This window comes from Labeo rohita, chromosome 23 (assembly GCF_022985175.1).
Source record: "Labeo rohita strain BAU-BD-2019 chromosome 23, IGBB_LRoh.1.0, whole genome shotgun sequence".
NCBI classification, from domain to species: Eukaryota; Metazoa; Chordata; class Actinopteri; order Cypriniformes; family Cyprinidae; genus Labeo; species Labeo rohita.
Window position 1 is genome coordinate 23,023,007 of NC_066891.1, and position 23,576 is coordinate 23,046,582.

The following is a 23,576-nucleotide window of genomic DNA, read 5'->3' on the forward strand; positions in this document are numbered from 1 at the left end:
ATTTGTTTTGATCATCTTGCTATTCCTATCAGATTGCCCTGGTGCAGATAGCATAGGCTGGCGTAGTCACATTACCCACGGTTCCCTGCGGCGGACACATCGAGATCCACATGCCCCATGTTCAACACCCTCTGATATTTCAGGACCTCCAACACCAGTCCACACAAGCAGCCCTTTGCGAACCCAGGAGAGGTAACTGCATTTATCAGTAGATACGGGGTAGCTCCTGCAGAGTTTAACTCCCTAATCCAACGCACCTAAACCACTGAACCACTGAAGTTCCAAGCCTTAAAACACAACTGAACCAGCTAAAAAGGGTCCAGAGTTACTTGAAAATAACAGCAGGTGTGTTGGAGCAGGGTTGGAACTGAGCTCTGCAGTCAGGTAGTCCCCCAGGAGCACGGTTGGCACCTCCTAGAGTAAATGAAAATGTTGTAGATTTGTGTTAATATTTTGTTTATTTCCTCTTCCTTTTTCAGTCCAAGCCTGAGTGTCCGTGAATATGACTCACGAGAGGTCAACAGTGAAAGCAGTTCATCCCAGTCCCAAAACAGGATGCACCCATCTGCCCTACAGTCCAACAGTACCAGTCCAGGGTCTCGGCAAACTGTCCTTTCATCCAGTCAAGAGATTCCTGAGATACACCCCTTTCCTGCCACACCCTCCGCTGCCCAACAACTCTCTGCCCATTCTTCTCCAACAACACCTCCCACCCCACAAATCTCAGCGGAACACTCTGCCCCTCTAACACCCCCATCAGAATCCACCCAATCACAAACAAACAGATCACCTACTGCTGCTACAGTGCCACCCACAGGGGAAATGGTAACACAATCAACTGAGACTGTTACACCAGCACGCTCACCAGATCCCTCTTCTCCCATCTCGTCTGAGTCCATCCCAGCTCATTCGCAGAGCAACGGAGTATTACCATCTCCTGAAAATGCTTCTTCAGCTCCTGTGTCCCCTCAACCGTCCACCGCTGAACACGAGAGCTCTTCTTCCCCTGAACCCCCAGTGCCTGGATTCGCCACGTTGGGCAGGAAGCTGATGTTGGGCTCTGAAACCTCACTACCTACAGGACACAGTATAGACGGCAGCCCCAGCTCCACTCCCACCTTTCCCATCTCTCCAGCCTGCTGCACCCCATCTCCTCCACCAGGCTCCTATCCAGGGTGCCCAGCAGCCTCGGTCCCACAGCCTCCCCTTCCTGAGAAACGCCGTCCAACCGGAATGCCGGGATCTCCCAACGGGAGGTCTGGAACGTTGAGGGCATCCATGAGTCATCAGCCCTCCGGGCAACACCACGTTACATTCTCACCTTCAGTAGGAGAGCTGACCGTGCCCGCTGGACAGGGAGAAGTTGGTGTGGAGGGTGAAATGGGCAGCCGTGTCAGTGTGAAATTTGTGCAGGACAGCTCTCGATTTTGGTATAAACCTGGCATCTCCAGAGAGCAAGGTGAGAAAACCACTGTTCTAATGCCTTCTAATCACTACCCAGCATTACTGCTGATTGCTTTAGATCTTTGTGTAAACAGATTTGCTCATGCAAATGCAGCTATGTCTTATTAGTGGTCCTTGCACTTTTCATAACCTTTAGTATGAGCAAGACTAATAGTGATGCTTATGTTTGTGCTGTAGTGTTTTTGCACATGCTGCAACAGATTGTTGTTCCATATGCTTGGATCTATTTTTTTAAATAGCGATGTCTCATTAAACTGTCCTGTCTCTGTTCAACAGCTATTGCAGCACTGAAGGAAAGAGAGCCAGGGGCCTTCCTCATCCGAGACAGTAACTCTTTCCAGGGGGCCTACGGTCTGGCCCTGAAAGTTGCGAGCCCACCCCCCAACGTCAATAACCATAGCACCAAAGGTACACCACATCTGCAGGCATTTCCTCACGCAAACATTTATCTTGCCTCAGTGTTGCTCCCAAAGCACTCTGTCTGCACAGGAAACACACGACTGCACCTGAAGTAGTCTAGCAGAGCTAAACATTACGAGAATTTAGAGCTGTAGCTGAAGTGTGTCATTTCTGGACCAAACAGAATTACAAAAATAATGACGATTGTCTTCAAAAACTCTCCTTGTCTTTGATTGGACAAACAGATAGTCCTGTCCCAAATTCCCAACCTTTGGTTGACAGGGTTGTGCTCCATTCAGATTTGAACTGAGAATGCCATTGCCATTGCCAATTTGAATTGAGGCGGCAAACTAAAGTAAACACAACACAACTAAAACACAACTGAACCAGCTAAAAAAAAGTTTCAGGGTTACTTGAAAATAACAGCAGGTGTGTTGGAGCAGGGTTGGAACTGAGCTCTGCAGTCAGGTAGTCCTGTACAATTCAACTAAACATTTAATTGAAAAAAACATTGAGAACTGCTTCGAAAATGTTTTGTATGACTTTTGCCCTTAAACAATGATGTATGTCCATTAATCACTAAAGTGCAGTATTTCGAAAAGTTGTCATGATTTGGCATACAACCAATATTAGCATTAAAGATATCATTTCCTGTCTTTTAGCAGGAGACCCTCTGGAACAGCTGGTTCGACACTTCCTGATTGAGACGGGGCCTCGAGGAGTGAAGATTAAGGGCTGTCAAAATGAGCCCTACTTCGGTAAGCAGTTCAGGAATCCTCTATAAAACTCTACGGGATGGCTCGCCAAAAACTGATTAAGCTTAGTCCTGGTTTAAATCAGAGCTCAAATAGATAATTCATTGGCATTGAATTATGAAGATGTTAAACAGAAAGTTCTTATGGTCCTAAACCTCAACTGAAAGAGCAATATCTGAAGTTGGAGTTAAGAGAACAGCCAGGCTGAATAAAGCTGTATGAAAGTTGAGCTCAGGTTAGTGTGAAAATGAGTTTTCGCTTTCCTGAGATATCTGAGGGGGGGATCAGTTCACTTAATGCATGCAAGGTATTCAGACGGCAATATTGTCCAATCTCCATGATATCTCTGTCATGTACTCTAGCAGAGCGCTGAATATGCCAAATAGTTCAGAACACTGCTTAATAGAGAGCTAACATACAACCTTGAGGTGTAGAAGTTGAGATAAAACTCGTATCTTTGATGTAGTGTTTGTTTTTCTATATATAAAAAGCCAAAAACATTCTTTTATGCCTGTGATTAGTTGCCGTCTGGCTTCGTTCTGGTGCTTTTGCAATCTGGCACATCAGTTTTAAAGGTAAATAATGTTGAAGTGTTATGAAAGCTAAAGATTGAGGTCCTCCGTGTGTGTTTTGTCATTGGTAGGGAGTCTTTCAGCACTGGTGTATCAGCATTCCATTACACCTATCTCTCTGCCCTGTGCCCTCCGCATCCCAGAGAAAGGTAAACACAACAGCACACGTCAACACGCCACGCTGAGATATCACTGAATGATGAAAGCACAGACACAACATACACTCATTTTGAGGTCGGAGTATATGAGGAGTTGTAGGGCAAGAAATGCGTGCTTGAAAACAACAAAAAACCCAGAGAAAGTATTTTTATTAAACCACAACACAGTCGTTTCCAGAGCACGATAGATCCTTACTATATGTGACTATGGACCACAAAACCAGTCTTAGGTAGCATGGGTATATTTGTAGCAATAGCCAAAAATACATTGTATGGGTCAAAATTATAGATTTTTCTTTTATGCCAAAAATCATTAGTATATTAAGTAAAGATCATGTTCCATGAAGATATTTTGTACATTTCCTACTGTAAATATATCAAAACTTAATTTTTGATTAGTAATATGCATTGCTAAGAACTTCATTTGGACAACTTTTGCACCCTCAGATTCAAGATTTTCAAAAAGTTGTATCTTTAACAAACCATACATTTATAAATCTGACTGGTTTTGTGGTCCAGTGTGACATATATTTAACAAAACCGTACATCTTTTATTTTTCTTTAATTTTACGATTTTACTTCTTAGCGACTGCAACTACACTTTGCCAGTTAAATCAGTAAGCGATTTGAAAATTAAACTGATTCAAAGTTGTATTGTGACTGATTCATTAAAAGAACCACTCATAAGAACCATTTTTGTTAATCAGACAACACTGGTTGGACTGTATGTTTGTTTTTACGTGCAGCCTGATTGCATTAAGAGCCAGGGGTGTAAACTTTTGAACAGAATGAAGATGTGCACGTTTTTTTATTTTGCCTAAATATCAGATTTTTTAAATTTAGCACTGTCCTTAAGAAGCTACCTGAAGATACTTATATGTTTCCCAGAAGAAAAATAAGTTTTAATTTACCCTGATCTTCAAATTAAAAAAGGTTTCACCGCCCAGCTCTTAATGCATCATGTTTCCTTCTGGAGAATCAGTGAGTGTTTGAACCTTCCGTGATAGTTGCATATGAGTCCCTCAGTTGTCCTCAGTGTGAAAAGATGGATCTCAAAATCATACAGTCATTGTTGGAAAGGGTTGAAATACACAAAAATGCTGGAAAAAATTTTTTTTTCTGAAGAACAGCAGGCAGTTCAACTGTTCAGGACAAACAAGGGACTCATGTACTCATCACTAAATAAAACAAAACAAAAAAACACAGCTGTGGATCATTCAGGTAACAACAGTATCAAGTATATGTAAACTTTAGAATGGGGTCATTTTTATAAATTCAACTATTATTTTCTCTTGTGGACTATATGTAAATGTATTTTATGTGAAATGTCTTATTCAGGTCAGTACTAAATAAAAAATAACATGAATTTTGTATGATCCCTCTTATTTTGGTTAAATAATTAACATTTTGTAGATTCTGCAAGGTGTATGTAAACTTTTGACTTCAACTGTAATGTAATGTTTCTTGAGCAGCAAGTCAGCATATTAAAATGATTTCTGAAGGATCATGTGACACTGAAGACTGGAGTAATGATGCTGAAAATTCAGCTTTGCATCACAGAAATAAATTACATTTTAAAATATATTCAAATAGAAAACAGATGTCATTTGTAAAAGTATTTCCACACTCTCAGACCCAATAGGTGAAGTCGTGGAGGTTCAGCCAGTCAGTAACATGAGCACAGCTGCAGACCTTCTGAAACAGGGAGCAGGTGAGTGTGAACCAGCACATCTGTCCTCATATGTTAGTTTAACCTGCAACGTCTGTAACATTTGACATCTCTACTCAGCCTGCAACGTGCTGTACCTGAACTCAGTTGAGACTGAGTCTCTCACGGGACCCCAGGCCATCGCTAAGGCCACTGGGGCCACAGTGTCACGCATCCCTCGGCCCTCCGCGACAGTGGTCCACTTTAAGGTGTCAGCCCAGGGCATTACGCTGACAGATAGCCAGCGCAGGTACGCCCACTCGTCCCTCTTTTTGCTTTTCAAAGTATATCATTTTTCAGTTTTCTCTGAGCAATAGAAATGTAATGATAGGCTGTTACTGTCACACTGAGTTTGACTATCAGAGATTTGGGGTTTCAGGGTGTTTTTCAGGAGACATTATCCAATCAACAGTGTGACTTTCAGCAGTGTGGACCCACAAGACAGGAGGTGAGATTGTGGTGGCAAAAATGCTAACAGGTCTACAAGGACTTAGAAAGAGTGGTTTATATATCTACTCTACATGTTTTCTCAAATGTGGTACATTATTTTATTTTACATTCTGCTGCACTGTTGTTAATCTAGCCATAACCCTCTAGGCACTTGTTACATCTTACAACAAAATTCAAAGATTGCATTGCATTACACATCCAAATGCACTCTATTAAGGTTAAGGCAAATATACAAAGGAAAAAGTGGATATGGGAGGATTTTGTTTTTGTTTTAGATATAGGAGTGTTTTTTTATTTTATCTTATTTTTGGTTTTGTTTTTTCCTTTGCTTTGTTTTGCTTTTTTTTTTTTTTTTTTTTTTTTTTTTTTTGTTTTTTTGTAGATATATTAGGATTTTTTATTTTGACATTAAACATTATTTTTTATTTTGTTTTGCTTTTTGTTCAATGTTTTGTTTTACATTTCCTTGTTTTCTTTTAATTTAGATATAGTAGTTTATTTATATATTCTATTATTTATATTTTTGTATTCGTTTTTGTTTTGTTTTTTGTTCAATGTTTACTTTTGCTTTTCTTTGTTTTATTTTGTTGTAGATATGAGGATTTTTTTATTTTTACATTTTATATGACTTTTGTTTAGTTTTTTTATTTGTTGTTTTGCTTTTCTTTGTTTTCTTATGTTGTAGATATGAGGATTTTTTGTCACATTTTATATTATTTTTTTGTTTGATGTTTTATTGCTTCATTTGTTTGTTCATTGTTTTGTTTTGCTTTGCTTTTCCTGTTTTTTATTGTAGATATTTTTACATTTTATTTTTTGATGTTTTGTTTTGCTTTTGTTCTGTTTTGATTTAATTTGCTTTTCTTTTGTTGTAGATTTGAGGGTTTTTTATTACTTTTTTGTTTGATGCTTTACTTTTTTGTTCAGTATTTTGTTTTGCTTTGTTCCTTTTCTTTGTTTTCATTTGTTGTAGATATGAGAATTTTTCAAATATTTTATTTTTATTTTTTTGATGTTTTGTTTTGCTTGTTTTGTTTAATGTTTTGATTTGCGCTGCTTTTCTTTGTTTTATTTTGTTGTAGATATAAGGGTTTTTGACATTTTTTATTCCTTTTTTGTTTTTTGTTCAATGTTTTGTTTTGCTTTATTCCTTAACTTTGTTTTTCTTTTTTTGTTTTCTTTTGTTGTAGATATGAGGATTTTTTTTTTACTTTTTGTTCTGTTTTTTGTTTAATGTTTTGTTTTACTTTGCTTTTTTGTTTAATGTTTTGTTTTGTTTTTGCTTTTCCTTGTTTTCTTTTGTTTTAGATATAGTTTTTATTACCATTACCTTTTTTGTTTTATTTTATTTTATTATTTTTTTGTTTTTTTACATTTTGTACTATTGCTTTTGTTTTTGTTTTGTTTTGTTTTGTTTTGTTTCTTCTCTTTTAACAGTTGCCTGCCTACAATTAGTAGTAGCACTGAAATCTAATCGGGTAGTGCATGAATCTGTGTGGGCTGCTTTGTCTGTGTGTTCAGTATGTGCATAAATGTTTTTTTTACTCATTTATGTGTTTTCAGTTTTGTGTAAAACACAAGCTTTGGGGCTTTGTTTAAAAATGCAAACCCACCCTGTGCAGACAAAACACTCATCTTTTTTTAAACCACCGCTTTGAACCCTGTAAATTGTTTGAGCTCTGTGATTTTTATTTTGTAAATGCTCTTTCATGGCACACAACAACCAGCCTTGCATCTGAAGAATTTGAGGCAATAACATTAAACCAGATGTTACAGGAAAGAGCATTTGTCATTTGCGTGAGCCAAAAAAAAAAAGTAGGGGCCGATGGGCAAACTTAAAGAAATAGTTGACCCAAAAATGAAAATTTGCTAAAAATGTACTCACCTTCAGGCCATGCAAGATGTAGATGAGCTTGTTTTTTCATCAGAACAGATTTGGAGAAATTTACTAACGGATCCTCTGCAGTGAAAGGGTGCCGTCAGAATAAGAGTCTAAATAAAAAAACAACAACAATAATAAGTAATCCACACAACTAGTCCATCAGTTATCAAATTGTAAAGAGAAAAGCTGAGTGTTTGTTAGAAACATATTAATCTCTAAGGTGTTTTAACTTTAAACCATCACTTCTGATCAAAATATGAGTTCATAATCCAAACTAACATCTCACAGTAAAATCAGACACATTTGCGCATATTTCTCTCCTGACTCAGTGTAACTTTTTCGCTAGCCAAAGCAATATTATAGATACTCATATTTTAGCCAAAAGCAATAACTATATATTTATTACAAAAGCATGTCATTTTTATGTGAACTGTTCCTTTAAAAACAGCTTCTCAGTTACAATTTACAAAGCATACATAGTTATAAAATGAAGCCCCAAAGCAATGTGTGTGTGTTACATCCACAACATACTCTACACAAGTATATGAATGCAAATACTTCTAGCTCGATTTCACGTATCATTGCAATGGGAAATGTTTTAGCATGGAATTCACGTCCAGCACAAATCAAAACCGCAAGATTACACTAAATACACTCGTGTAGAGTTTGAATATGCGTTTGTCCTCAGATCGAGAGCATGTTCATGTGTGGCTGCAGCGTCCCGTGTGTGAGAGGGTGTTGTGTGTGTGAGAGTCTTTTCCTCAGTCTTGTCTCTGTCTCCCTCTTGCTGCCGTAGGTGGACTAACTCAGACAGCACGACCTCTAAGTAAGTCTAAATGATCCGTGTGTCGTCTGAACTGTTCAGACAGCTTGTTTCCTCTCTGTTGCTCCTGATAGGAAACTGATTACTGTATGTGCTCACGTGCATGTTAATTTACTCTTTGATTACCATAGTACTGATCGTCCTCTCTGTCCGTTCACTCCTTATTTGGATTGTAAGTCTGACTGATATTTTACCCCTAATCTCTCTCTGTCTCCTCTCAGAGTATTTGGCTTTGTTGCCAAGAAGCCCGGCAGCGTGGCGGAGAATGTGTGCCATCTTTTTGCAGAGCTGGATCCCGAACAGCCTGCGACTGCCATCGTCAACTTCATTAACAAAGTAATGCTGGCACCACAGAGACGCTAGAGGACGAGGAGGATCTCGTTTATCTTCACGTGCACTGCCGCACATCACAAGACTGTAATGTTGCACCTTCTGTCAACTTTAAGGCTTTCATAACTGAAGACAAGGGCTTTACGGTTGACTAACGTGATACCAAAACACATTAAAACCAAAATATACAGAATGTAACCAAACTAAAGCCAGCAGTCTGTTGTGGTTTAGCTTTTTTTTTTTAGAGCTGTTTTAGTGTTCATGGGATTGTAAATGATTTTTTATGAAACAGTCACCAAGATTGTTAAATAACCCTGGCCGCAGGGGTTTTCAAAAATATTAAGCACTGTTATTGACCCCTGAATAAAATAAATCTGTTATATGCGCTCAAGTGTATGAATTGCACGGATAACAATCTTTGCAGTACGACAATCATCAGTTCATATATATTGATGTCAAATTATGGTCCATTTTTTGTTCAACAGCCAAATTTCAGTGTGTTTTTTGTCCTTTTAACTGGAAAGGAGGTGCCATGGTTTTTATTGAAAGCTTGTTTCTGCCACGGTTAAAAATATTTTTTAAAAAAGGTAAATGCGACTTTTTATCTGACGATTTTGACTATTTTTATATACTTTATATCTTGCAGTTTTTTGGGGTTTTTTTTCAGAAAAAAGTCAGAAATGTGAGATGTAAATTCAGAATTCTGACTTTTTGTCTTGTAATTGTGTTTACATCTCACTTTTTTCCACTAGACAGCAATTTTTCTCTTTAAAAAAGTCAGAATTGTGAAATGTGAACTTATAATTCTGAATTATCTTGTAATTCAGTTCACATCTTACATTTTTCCCACCATACAGCAATTTTTCTCAGACCAAGTAAATATTGTGAGATGTGAACTCAGAATTTTGACTTTTTTTTTCTTGTAATTCGATTTACATCTCACATTTTTTCCCCACCAGGAAGTAATTTTTCACGGAAAAAGACAGAATTGTGACGTGATCTTAGAATCTGGTTTTTTTTCTCATAATTTACTTTACATCTCACATTTTTTCCTACTAGACAACAAATTTTCTTTTTAAAAAAGTTAGAATTGAGAGATGTTAACTCAGAATCTGATTTTTTTTGTCATAATTCAGTTTACGTCTTACATTTTTCCCACTAGACAGCAATTTTTCTCTTTAAAAAAGTCATAATTGTGAGATGTTAACTCAGAATTCTGAATTATCTTGTAATTCAGTTTATCTGAATTACATTTTTTCCCCACCAGATGGCAATATTTCTCAGAAAAAAAAGTCAGAATTGTGAAATGTGAACTCAGAATTCTGATTTTTTTCTCAGTTCACAGCTTACATTTTTCCCACCACACAGCAATTTTTTTCAGACAAAGTCAATATTGTGAGATGTTAACTCGGAATTCAGATTTTTTTTTCTTGTAATTCGGTTTTCATCTCACATTTTCCCACTAGACAGCAATTTTTCTCGAAAAAAAAAAAAAAAGTCAGAATTGTGAAATGTGAACTCAGAATTCATATTTTTTTTTCACGTAATTCAGTTCACATCTTACATTTTTCCCACCATACAGCAATTTTTCTCAAACAAAGTCAATATTGTGAGATGTGAACTCAGAATTCTGACTTTTTTTTGTAATTCTGTTTACATCTCACTTTTTTTCCCCACCAGGCAGTAATTTTTCACAGAAAAAAGACAGAATTGTGACATGTGAACTTAGAATCTGAATTTTTTTCTCATAATTTACTTTACATCTCACATTTTTTCCTACTAGACAGCAATTTTTCTGTTTAAAAAAGTCAGAATTGTGAGATGTTAACTCAGAATTCTGAATTATCTTGTAATTCAGTTTATCTGAATTACATTTTTTCCCCACCAGATGGCAATATTTCTCAGAAAAAAAGTCAGAATTGTGAAATGTGAACTCAGAATTCTGATTTTTTTCTCACTTCACATCTTACATTTTTCCCACCACACAGCAGTTTTTTTTCAGACAAAGTCAATATTGTGAGATGTGAACTCGGAATTCAGATTTTTTTTTTCTTGTAATTTTGTTTACATCTCACTTTTTTCCCACCAGACAGCCATTTTTCTCAAAAAAAAGTCAGAATTGTGAGATTTCAACTCAGAATTCTGAATTTTTTTCTCATAATTCGGTTTTCATCCCACATTTTTCCACTAGACAGCAATTTTTCTCGAAAAAAAAAAAAAAAGTCAGAATTGTGAAATGTGAACTCAGAATTCATTTTTTTTTTTCACGTAATTCAGTTCACATCTTACATTTTTCCCACCATACAGTTTTTCTCAGACAAAGTCAATATTGTGAGATGTAAACTCAGAATTCTGAATTTTTTTCTCATAATTCGGTTTTCATCCCACATTTTCCCACTAGACAGCAATTTTTCTCAAAAAAAAGTCAGAATTGTAAAATGTGAACTCAGAATTCAGATTTTTTTCATGTAATTCAGTTCACATCTTACATTTTTCCCACCATACAGCAGTTTTTCTCAAAGTCAATATTGTGAGATGTGAACTCAGAATCCAGTTTTTTTCTTGTAATTTGGTTTACATCTCACATTTTTCCCACTAAATAGCAATAGCAAAATAGCAAAAAAAAAAAAAAAAAAAAAAAAAAAAAGTCAGAATTGTGAGATGTTAACTCAGTATCTGAATTTTTTCTCGTAATTCAGTTTTCATCTCACATTTTCCCCACCAGACAGCAAATTTTCTCAGAAAAAGTCAGAACTGTGAGAAGTGAACTCAGAATCTGATTTTTTTCTCAAAATTCAGTTACCACCAGACAAAAATAAAAAAGGTGAACTGTGACTTTTTATCTCTCAATTCCAACTTGCAAACCGATATCTTGCAATTGCAAGTAAATTTTTTTCTACATTTGTTTCCCTCAGAATTGCAATTTTTCTGAATTCTGTTTGTTTCGACCACAAAATTTCCCATTGACCCTTTGCAGGGAGTTTAATTGACAGGCGATCTGACCAATCATAATGCAGAATCTGCCATTTTGTCCGATAAACAAACCGGATAGGAGAGATTAATATCGAAAATGATGTGTATTGACATCTTTTTGCGGTTGAAACAAGATATCTTCATTCATGTTTACTTCATACTAAAACTAGTGAAGACGCAGTTCTTTTTTCCACAAAATTGGGAGAGAAAGGTCCAATTGTGACCTCTTTTTTTTAATCTCGTAGAGGAAACAAGCTTCCATAGTTTCTGAATCTGGCCCAGTGTCTGCGAGTGATAGTGAAAGTTACAGAGTGTTTGAGTGTTTGAGAAACAGATGGAGGACCAGACATGGCGTAGTCGTGACGCTGAGCAGCTGTTGTGCTCTGCTGGAGTTCCAGTATTAATAAGAAGATTTAAATGTCATGTAAAGTTAGTTCGATGTCATAATAGAAGGCTGGTGGTCATGTGAATATTACCCAGAAAGAACTCGGTTACCTTTAGTGTAGGAAGGACCTTTAGTTTTCCCCATTTTGTTGTGTATTTCATGCACTGTTCATAAATGGAATATAAAATAAGGCAGACAGTGGTACATAACCATCCACATCGTATAGCTTTGTCAACTGAGCGTCACGCATCATGCTGTATCATTGCGTAGTAGAACTTTATATTGGAATATAACCAGTCTGAATGGACAGGTGGACGTTTCGTAATGATTTAACAATCTCCAGAAGCTGTTTATAACCAAAGACATGTGGCAATGTACTCAATCAGTTACTTTAAGCTGTGCCATTTATTTTACTTTACCTGTATCAACGAGTTATTGCTGTTTTTGACAGATAGTAAGACACGTCTATGACAACTTTAATATATTGTAATCTGTATTTTCTTATTGGTCTGTTTATGTAGTAATATATTTTCACACATGCAGCTGACTTGGAACGTTAAAAAAAGACTACATGGAAGGATTTTGATAAGAAAAGTTTTTTATTATCATATGTTATTTTTTCAGTGTATGCACAAGTGAAAAATATAATAAATGTAAAGTCATGGTACCAAATCTGAATTCATGATGTGAATTATTTATTATTTTATTCTTATCCGTTCAACCATCATCACGTTTTAGAATTTAAATTACATATATGGACCATTCTACAGAATTGGTGCAAACTGCTGTCCCACAACCAAAAAGCACATTTAAAAAGCAGTTAAGTATTCAAATCTTAGATGTTTACTAAGATCCTTTCTGTTATCTACTGAAAGCCACAATAATATTTAAAATATCAGTAAGCTTGATGCATATAAAATCAGCATTTAGTGGGTGCTTGCAATTGGGAGGTGGCTGTCCTGAATCCTAACCCCTAAATTTTAACTGATGAAAACAATATTGAAATAATTGTATTTTAGTTTTTAAAAATATCTTTGAAGTTATTTTATGTTTTCTTTATAAATTATGAAATTTTCATTTTCATGTCACTACCAAAACTATGTTTTAGTTCATTGGCTGAGACTGATTTTAACTACACCTACGTTTATGATCAGGAAATATTTGTCGCTCGCTCTCTCATAGCTACAAGGTGAGTAGATAGGCCCCACCGAAACGTCATCATTGTTATGTTAGTGACAAAGGTGAACACATAATTCTTTATTTGTAGAAAATAAACATTTTAATACAGTTATGCATTTTTTGTATGTTTTAGTATGTGAGGTAAAATTCTGTAATGTGATGTGGTCGCAACCAAAACATTACTGTCACTACCGAAATGTGCTGTCACTACAGAAGCATGGGATATTTTGTCACAAATAAAGTATACTGAATTATCAGCTAAAATGTTATGATAGTGTTTGGTTTAATGTACATTTAAATGAATCCTTAAGTTTGAAATCAACTTTTTGTCTTTTACAAAGAAAGACTGGATTCAAACTACAACAAATCTCATAAATTACACATATTGTTAAAGGGGTCATCCGATGTGAAGTTCACTTTTACATGTTGTTAGAACATTAATGTGGCAGTAATGTGGCGTCACACCAACAGAGTTGATTCTATCCCACGATAGTTGACTGACATGAGCATCTTACCTCAGACCTGCCCTAAATCATCTGTAACAGTCCGACCTCCATTGTTTTGATGCCAGAGCAGGGATGTAAGTTAGACAAGAATATCTTAGATTGAGCGAATGCGCCTCCCGATCTACATAAATGCGTCTATGTTTGCCCAAATCAATCGTGATCCAGCTTCACTTACAGCAGAAGTGAGTTTAAGGATTTTGTGAATCTCTGCAATCACCTTTCCTAACAACGTGCTAGTTAGCAAGTTTTGCGGCTAGACGCGCTAAATGCAGCTAAAGTAAACAGGCTCGTCACTCCACAGAGAGAAGAGAGGGGCGGGGCGAGCAGAGCTCATTTGCATTTAAAGGAACAATCCATCAGAATGAGATGATTTTTGCAGCGCTCATTTTGACAGGGTAAAAAGGGTGTTGTTTTACAAAACCACTGAGAATTTTTAACCAAAGTATATTATAGACTTTTCATTAAGACCCTAAAGAATCTCATCAACTTGTGGAAAATGGGCATCCGATGACCCCTTTAAATATTGTTAAAATTGTAATTGTTATTGATTTACCTCTGAAAACTTTTAATAAAATAGAAAAAATATATATGTACAATGTAGATGTAAGCTAAATTTTAATAGGTCAATATAACCCTTCTTATTAAATTATATATTAACTGTTGTTTCGGTAGTGATAAATTTGAAGAGAGGACAAATATTCCAAAACATTCTAGAAATGCTATATGGGAATTAACTGCACAATTACTAGAAATGTGTACCTTGGATATTATACAATTTGCACACATACAACATTTTTTTCCAAGACGTTTCAAACTCTGACTTTAAACCAAGTCTGTAGATGCTGGAATGTCACTCTCTTGTGAACGCACGTACAACACTTAGCGGAAACTAGAGATTATCGTTTATAGAGTTGTAAATATGCAAGTTTTTCTTGCAAAAACACATCGCTTCAGAAGGCCTTTATTAACCCCCTGGAGCCATGTGGAGTACTTTTTATGATGGATGAATGCACTTTTTTGGGCTTCAAAATCTCAACAGCCATTTACTGCCATTATAAAGCTTAGAAGAGCAAGGGTATTATTTAATATTACTCTGTGTTCGTCCAAAAGAATAAAGTCATATACATCTAGGATGGCTCGAGGGTAAATCCTGGGGCAATTTTTAAAGTTTTTAAGTTTTTAGTTTTTGTTGTTCATTTAACACACTGATCATAAAATCCAATGAATACATTTATATTTGTATAAATGAAAAGATACTTTGTAAATGTATATATTTAGAATTATTAACAACAGAAAAAAACTGACACCATCTATTTTTTCACATTTTTATACAAGAATTTATTAATCATAAGGCCATTTATTCAGAAGTATTGAACAAACTGACAAGGTTGATTTGAAATAGATGTCATCTATTTCTCTTGGACATGTGTAACAAGTTATTCAGTCAACAACTATGCATCATTTCCTCGTCTCTGTGGTACAATTACTATTTGTCAGATCAAATGATTACGGTTACAAAATGCTCAAAATGTCAGGAGTGTGACATTAAATGCATCCTATACTTATAGATTCCACTCGAGTGAAGACGTCTTAGTCTTGGCCATATCAAAAGGGACGATGTAAACAGGGTACACAACATTAAAACGTCTTTCACAATCTTTGGTAACTGTTGATTCTTTCTACAACAGAGAAAACTTAAAAATTGCTCTAACTCAAATATGGAAGAAAACATTTGGTTCAGCTTTACTAGTAAGGAACGATTGGGACTGTTGTGAATTTTCTTTGCGTAAATATTTTGGATAATGAAAATACAGTAACCTTCTGTACACACAAAGTGAAAAACAAATCAAAAACTACAATTGAAAAAACATTCATCATCAAGTGCTGGTTATAAAATGTTCCCCTTTGGTTTCGTTTTTATCTTGAAAAACAGAGGTAAAAAAGATAAAGACATTCACAATTTCATTTTCCTTTCTACCAATAAGCAGCCCGAAGTTTAAGGCCACGCGTTACCGGGGCCGTCGTCCGGTCCTCTATGTTACAGCCTCACCGGGCCGCCCATCGAAATATCATCAGCGCCCCGTGAACGTAAGCGACGGCCCTGACGGCGACTAACCCTACAGTATTTGAGGCAGAGGTGATTCAAACTTGCATTTACAACAAAGAGCTTTTCATTCAGCATTCACAGCTGCGGTGAACAGATTTTGTGGAAAGCTAAATAGACAGCTTAAAAACTCATAGGCGCGAATTTTCCTCAGTTGACAGGGAAACCTTTTTCCCTTTCAGGTAAGCGGTTGATTGAGTTCAGGTGCCGTAGTGTTTACTATACAAACCCAAGATGACGCGTAGCCTACAGCGCCCTCTTTTGTCCTCTGCAAGCTGTCGGGCGACCTTTTCGAACACAGAGGAGCCCTTTAGTACCAGTGAGGTCAAACCATTGCATACAACAGAAACAGGTATATCGAAACAATAAATAAATGGTTGTTCCCAAAAGGAAAAAAATCTGCAGCTGTTTTCTGCATCAGGATTCTCCGAGTCTGATGGTGCGCTGGACAGATGGAAAGGAGGGCTGATGGATGGGTGAGGATCTCAGCAGTGGAATGAGCGAGGTGACGAGGAGAACCCCGGCTGGCAGGCCGAGTCGTGCTCTTCGGCGTACTTCTCGTTGTGGTTGGTGTCTGGACTGTGCTGGTCTTCTGTCTCTGGAGACATGGAGCCATTGTAGTCCTCGGCCTCCATCTGCTCCTCTTTGATTTGAGACTGATGCCTGCGAACACAGAAACAATAGTCAATAGTATGGTAAGAAAACTCATTTCACTTTTGAATGTCTTTGCTATTTTTTAATTTTGTCTTTTAATTTGAACATCAATACTTGTGAGATTTACTTAGTCGAAACAGTTGTGAAGGCTACTGATCTAATTTTGTCTGGAGAATGGTAATCTGTCACTGTTTTTGAACATTAAAGTTGTTATAGATTTGTGAAGTAATGTCATTTTAGTATCACTGAGATACTATTATAGTCTGAATTAGATTTTTTTTTTTGGATTTTCCACTTTCAATTTAAATTTAAAGTCTGATCAAAAGTGACAGTAAAAACACTGATAATGTCACATTATTCTCTTTCAAATAAATGCTGTTTGAACCTCCTATTTAGAAAAAAGGCATCACAGTTTCCACCAACATGTTCAACATTGATAATCAGAAATTTTTCTTGAGCAGCAAATCAGCACATTAAATGATTTCTGAAAGATCATGTGACACTGAAGACTGGACTAACAGGAATATGAAATTTTATTATACATTTTTTTTTTTTTTTTTTTAAATCTTACTGACCCAAACTATTTAACAGTATGAATGAATATAGTGAAATCACAATGTAATATATGGAATATCTTTTTGCACATTAATATTTTTATTTGTAAAGCAATGTTATTTACTATTATAGTTTGAATTAGATTTTATTTTTATCCACAAGTTTCCGGGGGGCGTTACTGTAAAAAAGAACGTGGGTACAACTTCCGGTGAGGCGGCGGACAAAAGTACACCAATGGTATTTTGTGTGCTAATTAGCGAAGAGGCTAAGCGTTTTTTAGACCATTGTTTACTTTGTAAAGATGCACACCTTTGTGAGAGATGTCATTACGTTCTTATGGACAACATATGCTTTTCGAATGTGTTCCCACATCATTAGCAAGTTTGGATCGCTAAATCTCGAATGACTGTCAACTAGTGAAATGACATTTGAACCGAGACATCAGAGCTTGTGTTAAAGGTCATGCCAGATGAAGCCTCGATTCAAGGCTTGTTAACGTAGAAATCCCTTTCATAGAAGCCTCACTTTCTGTCCAGTCATGTGCGCGATACACTTTGCGTGTCCTAATGTTCGACCCCCAGATCTTACTTTGCCAGTACCTATTAAATAATTACATTTTTAAATACCCAGTCATACAAGCAATATTAAGAATACAAATTATTTCAGGAAAATTAAATATATGCCATATGCAATTAATATATATGTAAATTATTCTTCTATTACATCATATTGATATTCGTACTGACATTTAATGGCACTGTTCAATGGGTAAATTAATTTATCAGAGTCAGAAATTCAACAAACAAACACACAAACGGTTAGGCTTTTATTTGTGCATATAACATGGACCGATCTATGGAAATTGTGGTGAACGCTTCTTCCGACGGAGCTTTAGTCTTTTGGCTGCTTTATTTTTAACTAACCACCAGATCGCGCTGTTTTCGACACTCTCGAAGCTTTGAATCTTTTCCCGAAACAGTCAGAGGAAAGTCTCGGTGCTTCACGAGGCTTCATTTGCCCGTCACTCCTGTCAACCTTTGAATGAATGAGTGTCACGTCCCGCTTGTTTACTTTGAACCGGAAGACAGTCCCACTTTTGATGCAAGGCCTCATGGGGCGTTGGAAACTTGTGGATATTTTCCTCTTCTATTTTAAAAGTAAAGTTTTAGTGATTTTGTTTATTTTTCTCTTATGTGTCTTCATAGTTATTTATTTATTTTTTAGTTTTTGTCATTTTAGTACATCAAATTTGGTAATTAGCTGAAAATATTTATTTATTTATTTATTTATTTTTAATGTTTTTTTGTATTTTAGTTAACATATAAGAAATTAAAATGTTTCTTTTCTGGTTTTAATTTTAGTTAACGATAACCATGCTGGGAGGAAAATTATTTTACTTTTTTTTATTTTTAAGTAAAAAGGTAAAAATGCCTCACATTATCAGTTCATATTTCCGCAAATTAAACATACATTTTAGACATCTAAAAACGCACAGGCTGAAATAATGAAAATATTCAGTTTGCTTTTATAGTGTTACTATTATGACATATCTTCAGTTAAAATATGGGCAATTCAGTAAGTATATGAAGAGTTTATTAAGAGCAAAAATGGATAACTCCATTTTTAACAATTTCCAAAAATCATGTTTTTTCATTGTGCATTCCAATAAATCTCATATATATCTTCATATATTAATTTGTCTGTAGGCAAAAATTTTGTATTTTATATTAATGACAATTTATATTTAAGAATTATATTTATTAATAACAATTTTAACAAAAGTCTATTTTCTCTTGTGGCAGGTAGGGGCAGTCTTTTATGGAAGCTCGTTTCCACTACTTAATAAAAAACAAAATAAGGTAATTGTGATTTATCTAGGAATTCTGCTATTTTTCGCAGAACTGCGCAATACAAACTCACAACTCCCACCTCAGAATTGAACATTATAAATCGCAATTGTGAGTCTGTATCTCACAATTCTGAGAAAAAAGTCAGAACTGCAAGTTTAAATCTCACAGTTCAGATTTTTTCTCACAACTGCAAGTTTATAATTTTGATAAAAAGTCAAAACTGCAAGGTTCAAACAAGGTACAAGGTTTCAACAACTCAGTCAGTGGGTGCTCTCAGTTTCCAGTGTTTATATGAGTGATTTCAGACAGGCAAGAGAGTGGACTCACAGTGTGGGCACAGGAGAGAGCTCCAGGCTGGAGTCGCTGTGGGAGCCCTCGTCATGATCGTGAGAACTCATGTCCTCATGCAGTACGCCGGCCAGAGCCTTCAGACTCGATGCTCCCATGGACGCCGAGCCATACAGGGGCAGACTGCTGTCCACCATCGCTGCCTGAGGAGAAAGACCATGGAAAAAAACAGACATTACAAACAAGTTAAATACACATTCCAAAGTACTGAGTATGGATGCATTAAATTCATCAAAAGTGACAGTTAAATGCTATTTCTCTGAACATTCCATTTAAGAATCCTGAAAAAAGTATCATGGTTTCCACAAACATACTAAGCAGCACAACTGTTTTTAACACTGATAATGAATCAGCATATTAGAATGATTTCTGAAGGTTCATGTGACACTGAAGACTGGAGTAATGATGCTGAATATTCAGCTTTACGTCACAGGAATAAATTACATTTTATTATATATATTAAAAATCTTACTGATCCCAAGCTATTTAACAGCAGTGTATGAATGAATGACCCCATACCTGCAGAGAAGACAGGGCAGAACTCTGACCCAGACTGGACTGGATGTTCTTCACCAGAGGTGATCTGAAGAAACAGACATCAGCATCATTAGCAATGATCTCAGAACAATCTACGCAAATGAAATCTTCGCAATGAGACGTGCACTAACCCAGTGATCTTCTGTGGCCTTCTTTTCTGAAACTCCAGCTCGTCCACAGTCCAAACGGCCCCCTTCACATTCTCCACTCGTACGAAACACTTGTGAAGACTGAGGTTGTGGCGAACTGCATTCTGAGATCACAGGACAAATTAACAAACCGATTCACGGCAGAGGAAATCATTTAAGACTGTATCGTTTCAGTTACCTTCCATGTTGCTGCGTTGCGTCTGAAATACGCAAATGTTCGAGTGAACCAGTTGTAGATTTCATTTAGTGTTAGCTGCTTTTCAGGAGACTCCAAAATGGCCTATATATTAAAAAGGAAACACAGTTTAAGATCAACATGGCAGCCGATGAAAGTAGAGGTTTAACTAAAATTCATCTCCAGCCTGGTTAATGGTAGTATCATCAGAGATGGTGTAGTGTGAGGTAACAACTGGATGATGGTTTCTTACCTGCCTGATCAAAGCTGCATATGTAAATGGAGGCCTGACCTCAGCACTCAGGTAGAACTCCTTATTCTGCACAATATCTATGAGACACAGGAGAAAGATGCTGCTACATCAGTTATACTTCATTTATCAAAGCATTTTTGTCTTTTTTTTTTTTTTTTTTTTTTTTTTTTTTGAAAAAGTGGTTTTCTGTCTGTGTGGAAGATTTTGGACAATACACTAATTCGCAGTAATTCGAGCAAAATGCTAGAGCAGTAGTTTATAATTTAGTTTATATATTTTTAGTTTAGATTCTTATTTTTTTGGTTATCTAGATTTGTTTAAAAAAATAAATTAATGTGAAAAATGCATATAAAAAAATATTAATAAGAAGAATTTAAAATGTAATTTTTAAATTAAGTATTAGAAGTGAAATAGATTTTTATTAAAAAGATTTTTTTATTTATAGAAATTACATTGAAATTTAAGGTTAATATTAATATAAAAAAAATAATAAATCAATTTTAAATTAATACTAAAAAAAGGTAATTTAAGTGAAAATGTAACTTTGATATTTTATATATATATATTAAAATATATATAAATACATATTGACATTTTTAACAACATTTTAAAATTGAGCAGAAGTGAAATACATTTTTATTAAATTGTTATTTATTTGTTTTTTTTTTTCTAAAATATCAAAATGTAAGTTTAATATTAACAGTAAAAAATAATAAATCAATTATAAATGAATACTAAAAAAAAATTACATATAAATTAAAATGTAACTTTTAGCTAAATTACACACACATACACATTTTATATATTTATAAAAAGTAAATAAATTATAATCGTATTGAATTAGCTACGTTTAATTTAGCAAAAAATGGCTATATATATATATATATATATATATATATATATATATATATATATATATAAATAAACATATATAAAATAAAATTAAATATGTTTGTTGTTTTTTTCTAAACTTTATATTAAAATGTAAGTTTAATATTAATATTTAAAAATTATAAATTAATTATAAATTATTATTTTAAGTTTAAGTTACTTTTTTAACCCATGTTCATGCCATTTATATAAAGGTGGTACCAAGGTCACATCTAAAGTGAATGAATTAAGTAATTTTAAAAAGTTATTAAACAACTTCTAAACAAACTTTAATGTAGCAAAATGACAGCATAAACATATTTACAGATTAATAATAAATGCACAAATGTTGAAATAACCATTCTGAACGAGTGACGGATCCCCTGGCCCACATTTCTCTCACACTGGTCTCGAGTCATCCTCATTGTAGAGTTCTGATCACGGCATTACAGTGACTGTAATAATGGCTCTAACATTGCCTGTGGGTCAGAGGTCACGGATCTCACCTTGGTCCATGGCTATGTTGTATTTGTCAGAATAGCGTTTGCGGATGGGTCCCATGCTGTGCAGGCTGGTGGGTATGATGACCGAGGGTGTCTGGGGGAGGGACGTGAGGGGTGTAGATGGAGCTGTGGCACTCTGGGAAAGACTCATAGAGGGAGTGGTTTTGGGAACGGTTGCCTTGGCAAGCGTGAGGTTGGACACCAGATTGACCTAACAACAACAGAAAGCCTTTAAGTACAATCTTAAGTGTAACTACAGAAATGCGTTTAATCAAACAAAGTGACATACTGGCTGAGGGGCAGGTTTGGGCTCAGTAGACTTGACATGGAGGTGGGCCATCATGGCCTGAAGGCGTTCTTTGTCTTTAGCGAGCTGTTTGACAAACACAAACACAACAGAGATGTACCACTGATAAACCTGGAGTTTAGCGTTCACATGGTTTTTCTTATTAATGTGTACATACAGAACAGGAAAAAGATTAGAGCTCAGATTAGAGCAGGATGTTCAACTACACAGAAAACAAACATTTCTTTAGTCTAACCAGAATTTAATACACCATATCAAGAACCAGTTCCGTTTGGAACAAAAACAACTGTTCAATGTCTGAAAAGCCCTACCTGCAGTTCCAGCTGCTGAACCACCTGCATCTGAACTCTGCACTGCGCCGTGCTCTTGTCATCCAGAGCATGTTCACTGTTCAAATGCCTGCAAAACACAAACACATATGCAGACGGTCAGTATGCATAATGACAATCCCATCATCATTTATTATTGTTGATTGCTCTTGAAGGAATGTTTACTTCCAGAACAAAAATGTACAGATAATGTACTTACCTCCTTGTCATCCGAACCGTTCATGTCTTTCTTTCTTCAGTCATAAAGAAATAATGTTTTTTGAGGAAAACATTTCAGGAACGTTCTCCATATAGTGGACTTCTATGATGCCTGTGATTTTAAACTTCCAAAATGCAGTTTAAAAGCAGCTTTAAAGGCCTCTACACTATCTCAGCCGAGGAAGAAGGGTCTTACTGTATCTAGCCAAATGATCGGTTATTTTCTTAAAAAAAAAAAAAAAAAAAAAAAAAAAAAGCATGTCAAAAAACTCTTATTATTAAACCATCTTATTTTCTGTCAACTTCAAAAGTTGGAGTAGAAAGTTGGAGGAGAAAATGAGATGGTAGTTTTGAGACACACACTGTCTTGAACCGGAAAAAACAGGGTTCAGGCAGACCTAGACAAGACGAGAATGTAAGGTTAAAAAGTATATAAACTGTTTTTGTTTTTTTTAGAAAATAACCGATCGTTTTGTTAGATAATACCCTTCTTCCTTGACTGAGATCATTTAGAGCCCTTTGAAGCTGCATTTTGGACGTTCAAACTCAGTCCACTATATGGAGAGAAATCCTGAAACGTTTTCATAAAAAAAAAAAAAAAAAAAATTCCTTTACAACTGAAGAAAGACAGACATGAACATCTTGGATGACAAGGGGGTGAGTACATTATCTGCACATTTTTGTTCTGGAAGTAAACTTCTTTAAATTGATTTTTACATTTTTTGTCATCTACTACTACTACTACTACTACTACAACAACATTACAGTTGTGTAGTTTGATTAATTTGGTCAAATAATTTGAACTGCTGATTTTTTTGCACCCTCAGATTCTAAATATTCAAATAGTTGAATCTCGACCAAATATTGTCCTATCCTAACAAACCATACATCAATGGAAAGCTTATTTATTCAACTTTCAGGTAATGTATAAATCACAGGGTCACATATAGTGAAATAATATTACAATTAATACAACAGTTCTTTCTGGTCCTCAAATCTGATTGGCTATAGAGTGCAATATTCTAGTGATATCCGTTCATATACAACTCCATCCGTTTCACCATTTGTATCACTTCGCTTGTGGTATTTTTCACAGTGTCAAGACGGTCACCCAAATTTACCACCACATTCCAAAGTGTGTTATTTCCAGATAACAACTG

The 23,576-nt window shown here is 35.5% G+C and overlaps 2 protein-coding genes across 4 annotated transcripts in view; one reads left to right on the plus strand and one right to left on the minus strand.

Annotated features, from left to right (window-relative positions):
- Positions 1 to 12,577, plus strand: part of tns2a (tensin 2a) — an 82,055-nt gene extending 69,478 nt beyond the window's left edge. The window contains exons 19-28 of one of the 2 annotated variants that reach the window (XM_051095742.1): positions 33 to 192; positions 480 to 1,459; positions 1,741 to 1,872; positions 2,526 to 2,621; positions 3,262 to 3,339; positions 4,982 to 5,059; positions 5,138 to 5,306; positions 5,436 to 5,504; positions 8,185 to 8,214; positions 8,433 to 12,577. In XM_051095742.1, coding sequence (XP_050951699.1) covers positions 33 to 192; positions 480 to 1,459; positions 1,741 to 1,872; positions 2,526 to 2,621; positions 3,262 to 3,339; positions 4,982 to 5,059; positions 5,138 to 5,306; positions 5,436 to 5,504; positions 8,185 to 8,214; positions 8,433 to 8,574 — 1,934 coding nt within the window. In that variant the 3' untranslated portion in view covers positions 8,575 to 12,577. The remainder of the gene's footprint in view (positions 1 to 32; positions 193 to 479; positions 1,460 to 1,740; positions 1,873 to 2,525; positions 2,622 to 3,261; positions 3,340 to 4,981; positions 5,060 to 5,137; positions 5,307 to 5,435; positions 5,505 to 8,184; positions 8,215 to 8,432) is intronic. The other variant, XM_051095743.1, reaches the window with a different exon arrangement.
- A 2,318-nt stretch (positions 12,578 to 14,895) lies between these two features.
- The window catches only part of foxp1a (forkhead box P1a), a 47,612-nt gene continuing 38,931 nt past the window's right edge, over positions 14,896 to 23,576 (minus strand). For both annotated transcript variants that reach the window (XM_051096607.1, XM_051096606.1), the window contains exons 9-17: positions 22,201 to 22,288; positions 21,872 to 21,955; positions 21,586 to 21,793; positions 20,210 to 20,286; positions 19,960 to 20,061; positions 19,764 to 19,885; positions 19,615 to 19,678; positions 19,075 to 19,238; positions 14,896 to 16,351 (exon numbers count right to left, since the gene is read on the minus strand). In XM_051096607.1, the coding sequence (XP_050952564.1) occupies positions 16,174 to 16,351; positions 19,075 to 19,238; positions 19,615 to 19,678; positions 19,764 to 19,885; positions 19,960 to 20,061; positions 20,210 to 20,286; positions 21,586 to 21,793; positions 21,872 to 21,955; positions 22,201 to 22,288 (1,087 nt within the window). In that variant the 3' untranslated portion in view covers positions 14,896 to 16,173. The remainder of the gene's footprint in view (positions 16,352 to 19,074; positions 19,239 to 19,614; positions 19,679 to 19,763; positions 19,886 to 19,959; positions 20,062 to 20,209; positions 20,287 to 21,585; positions 21,794 to 21,871; positions 21,956 to 22,200; positions 22,289 to 23,576) is intronic.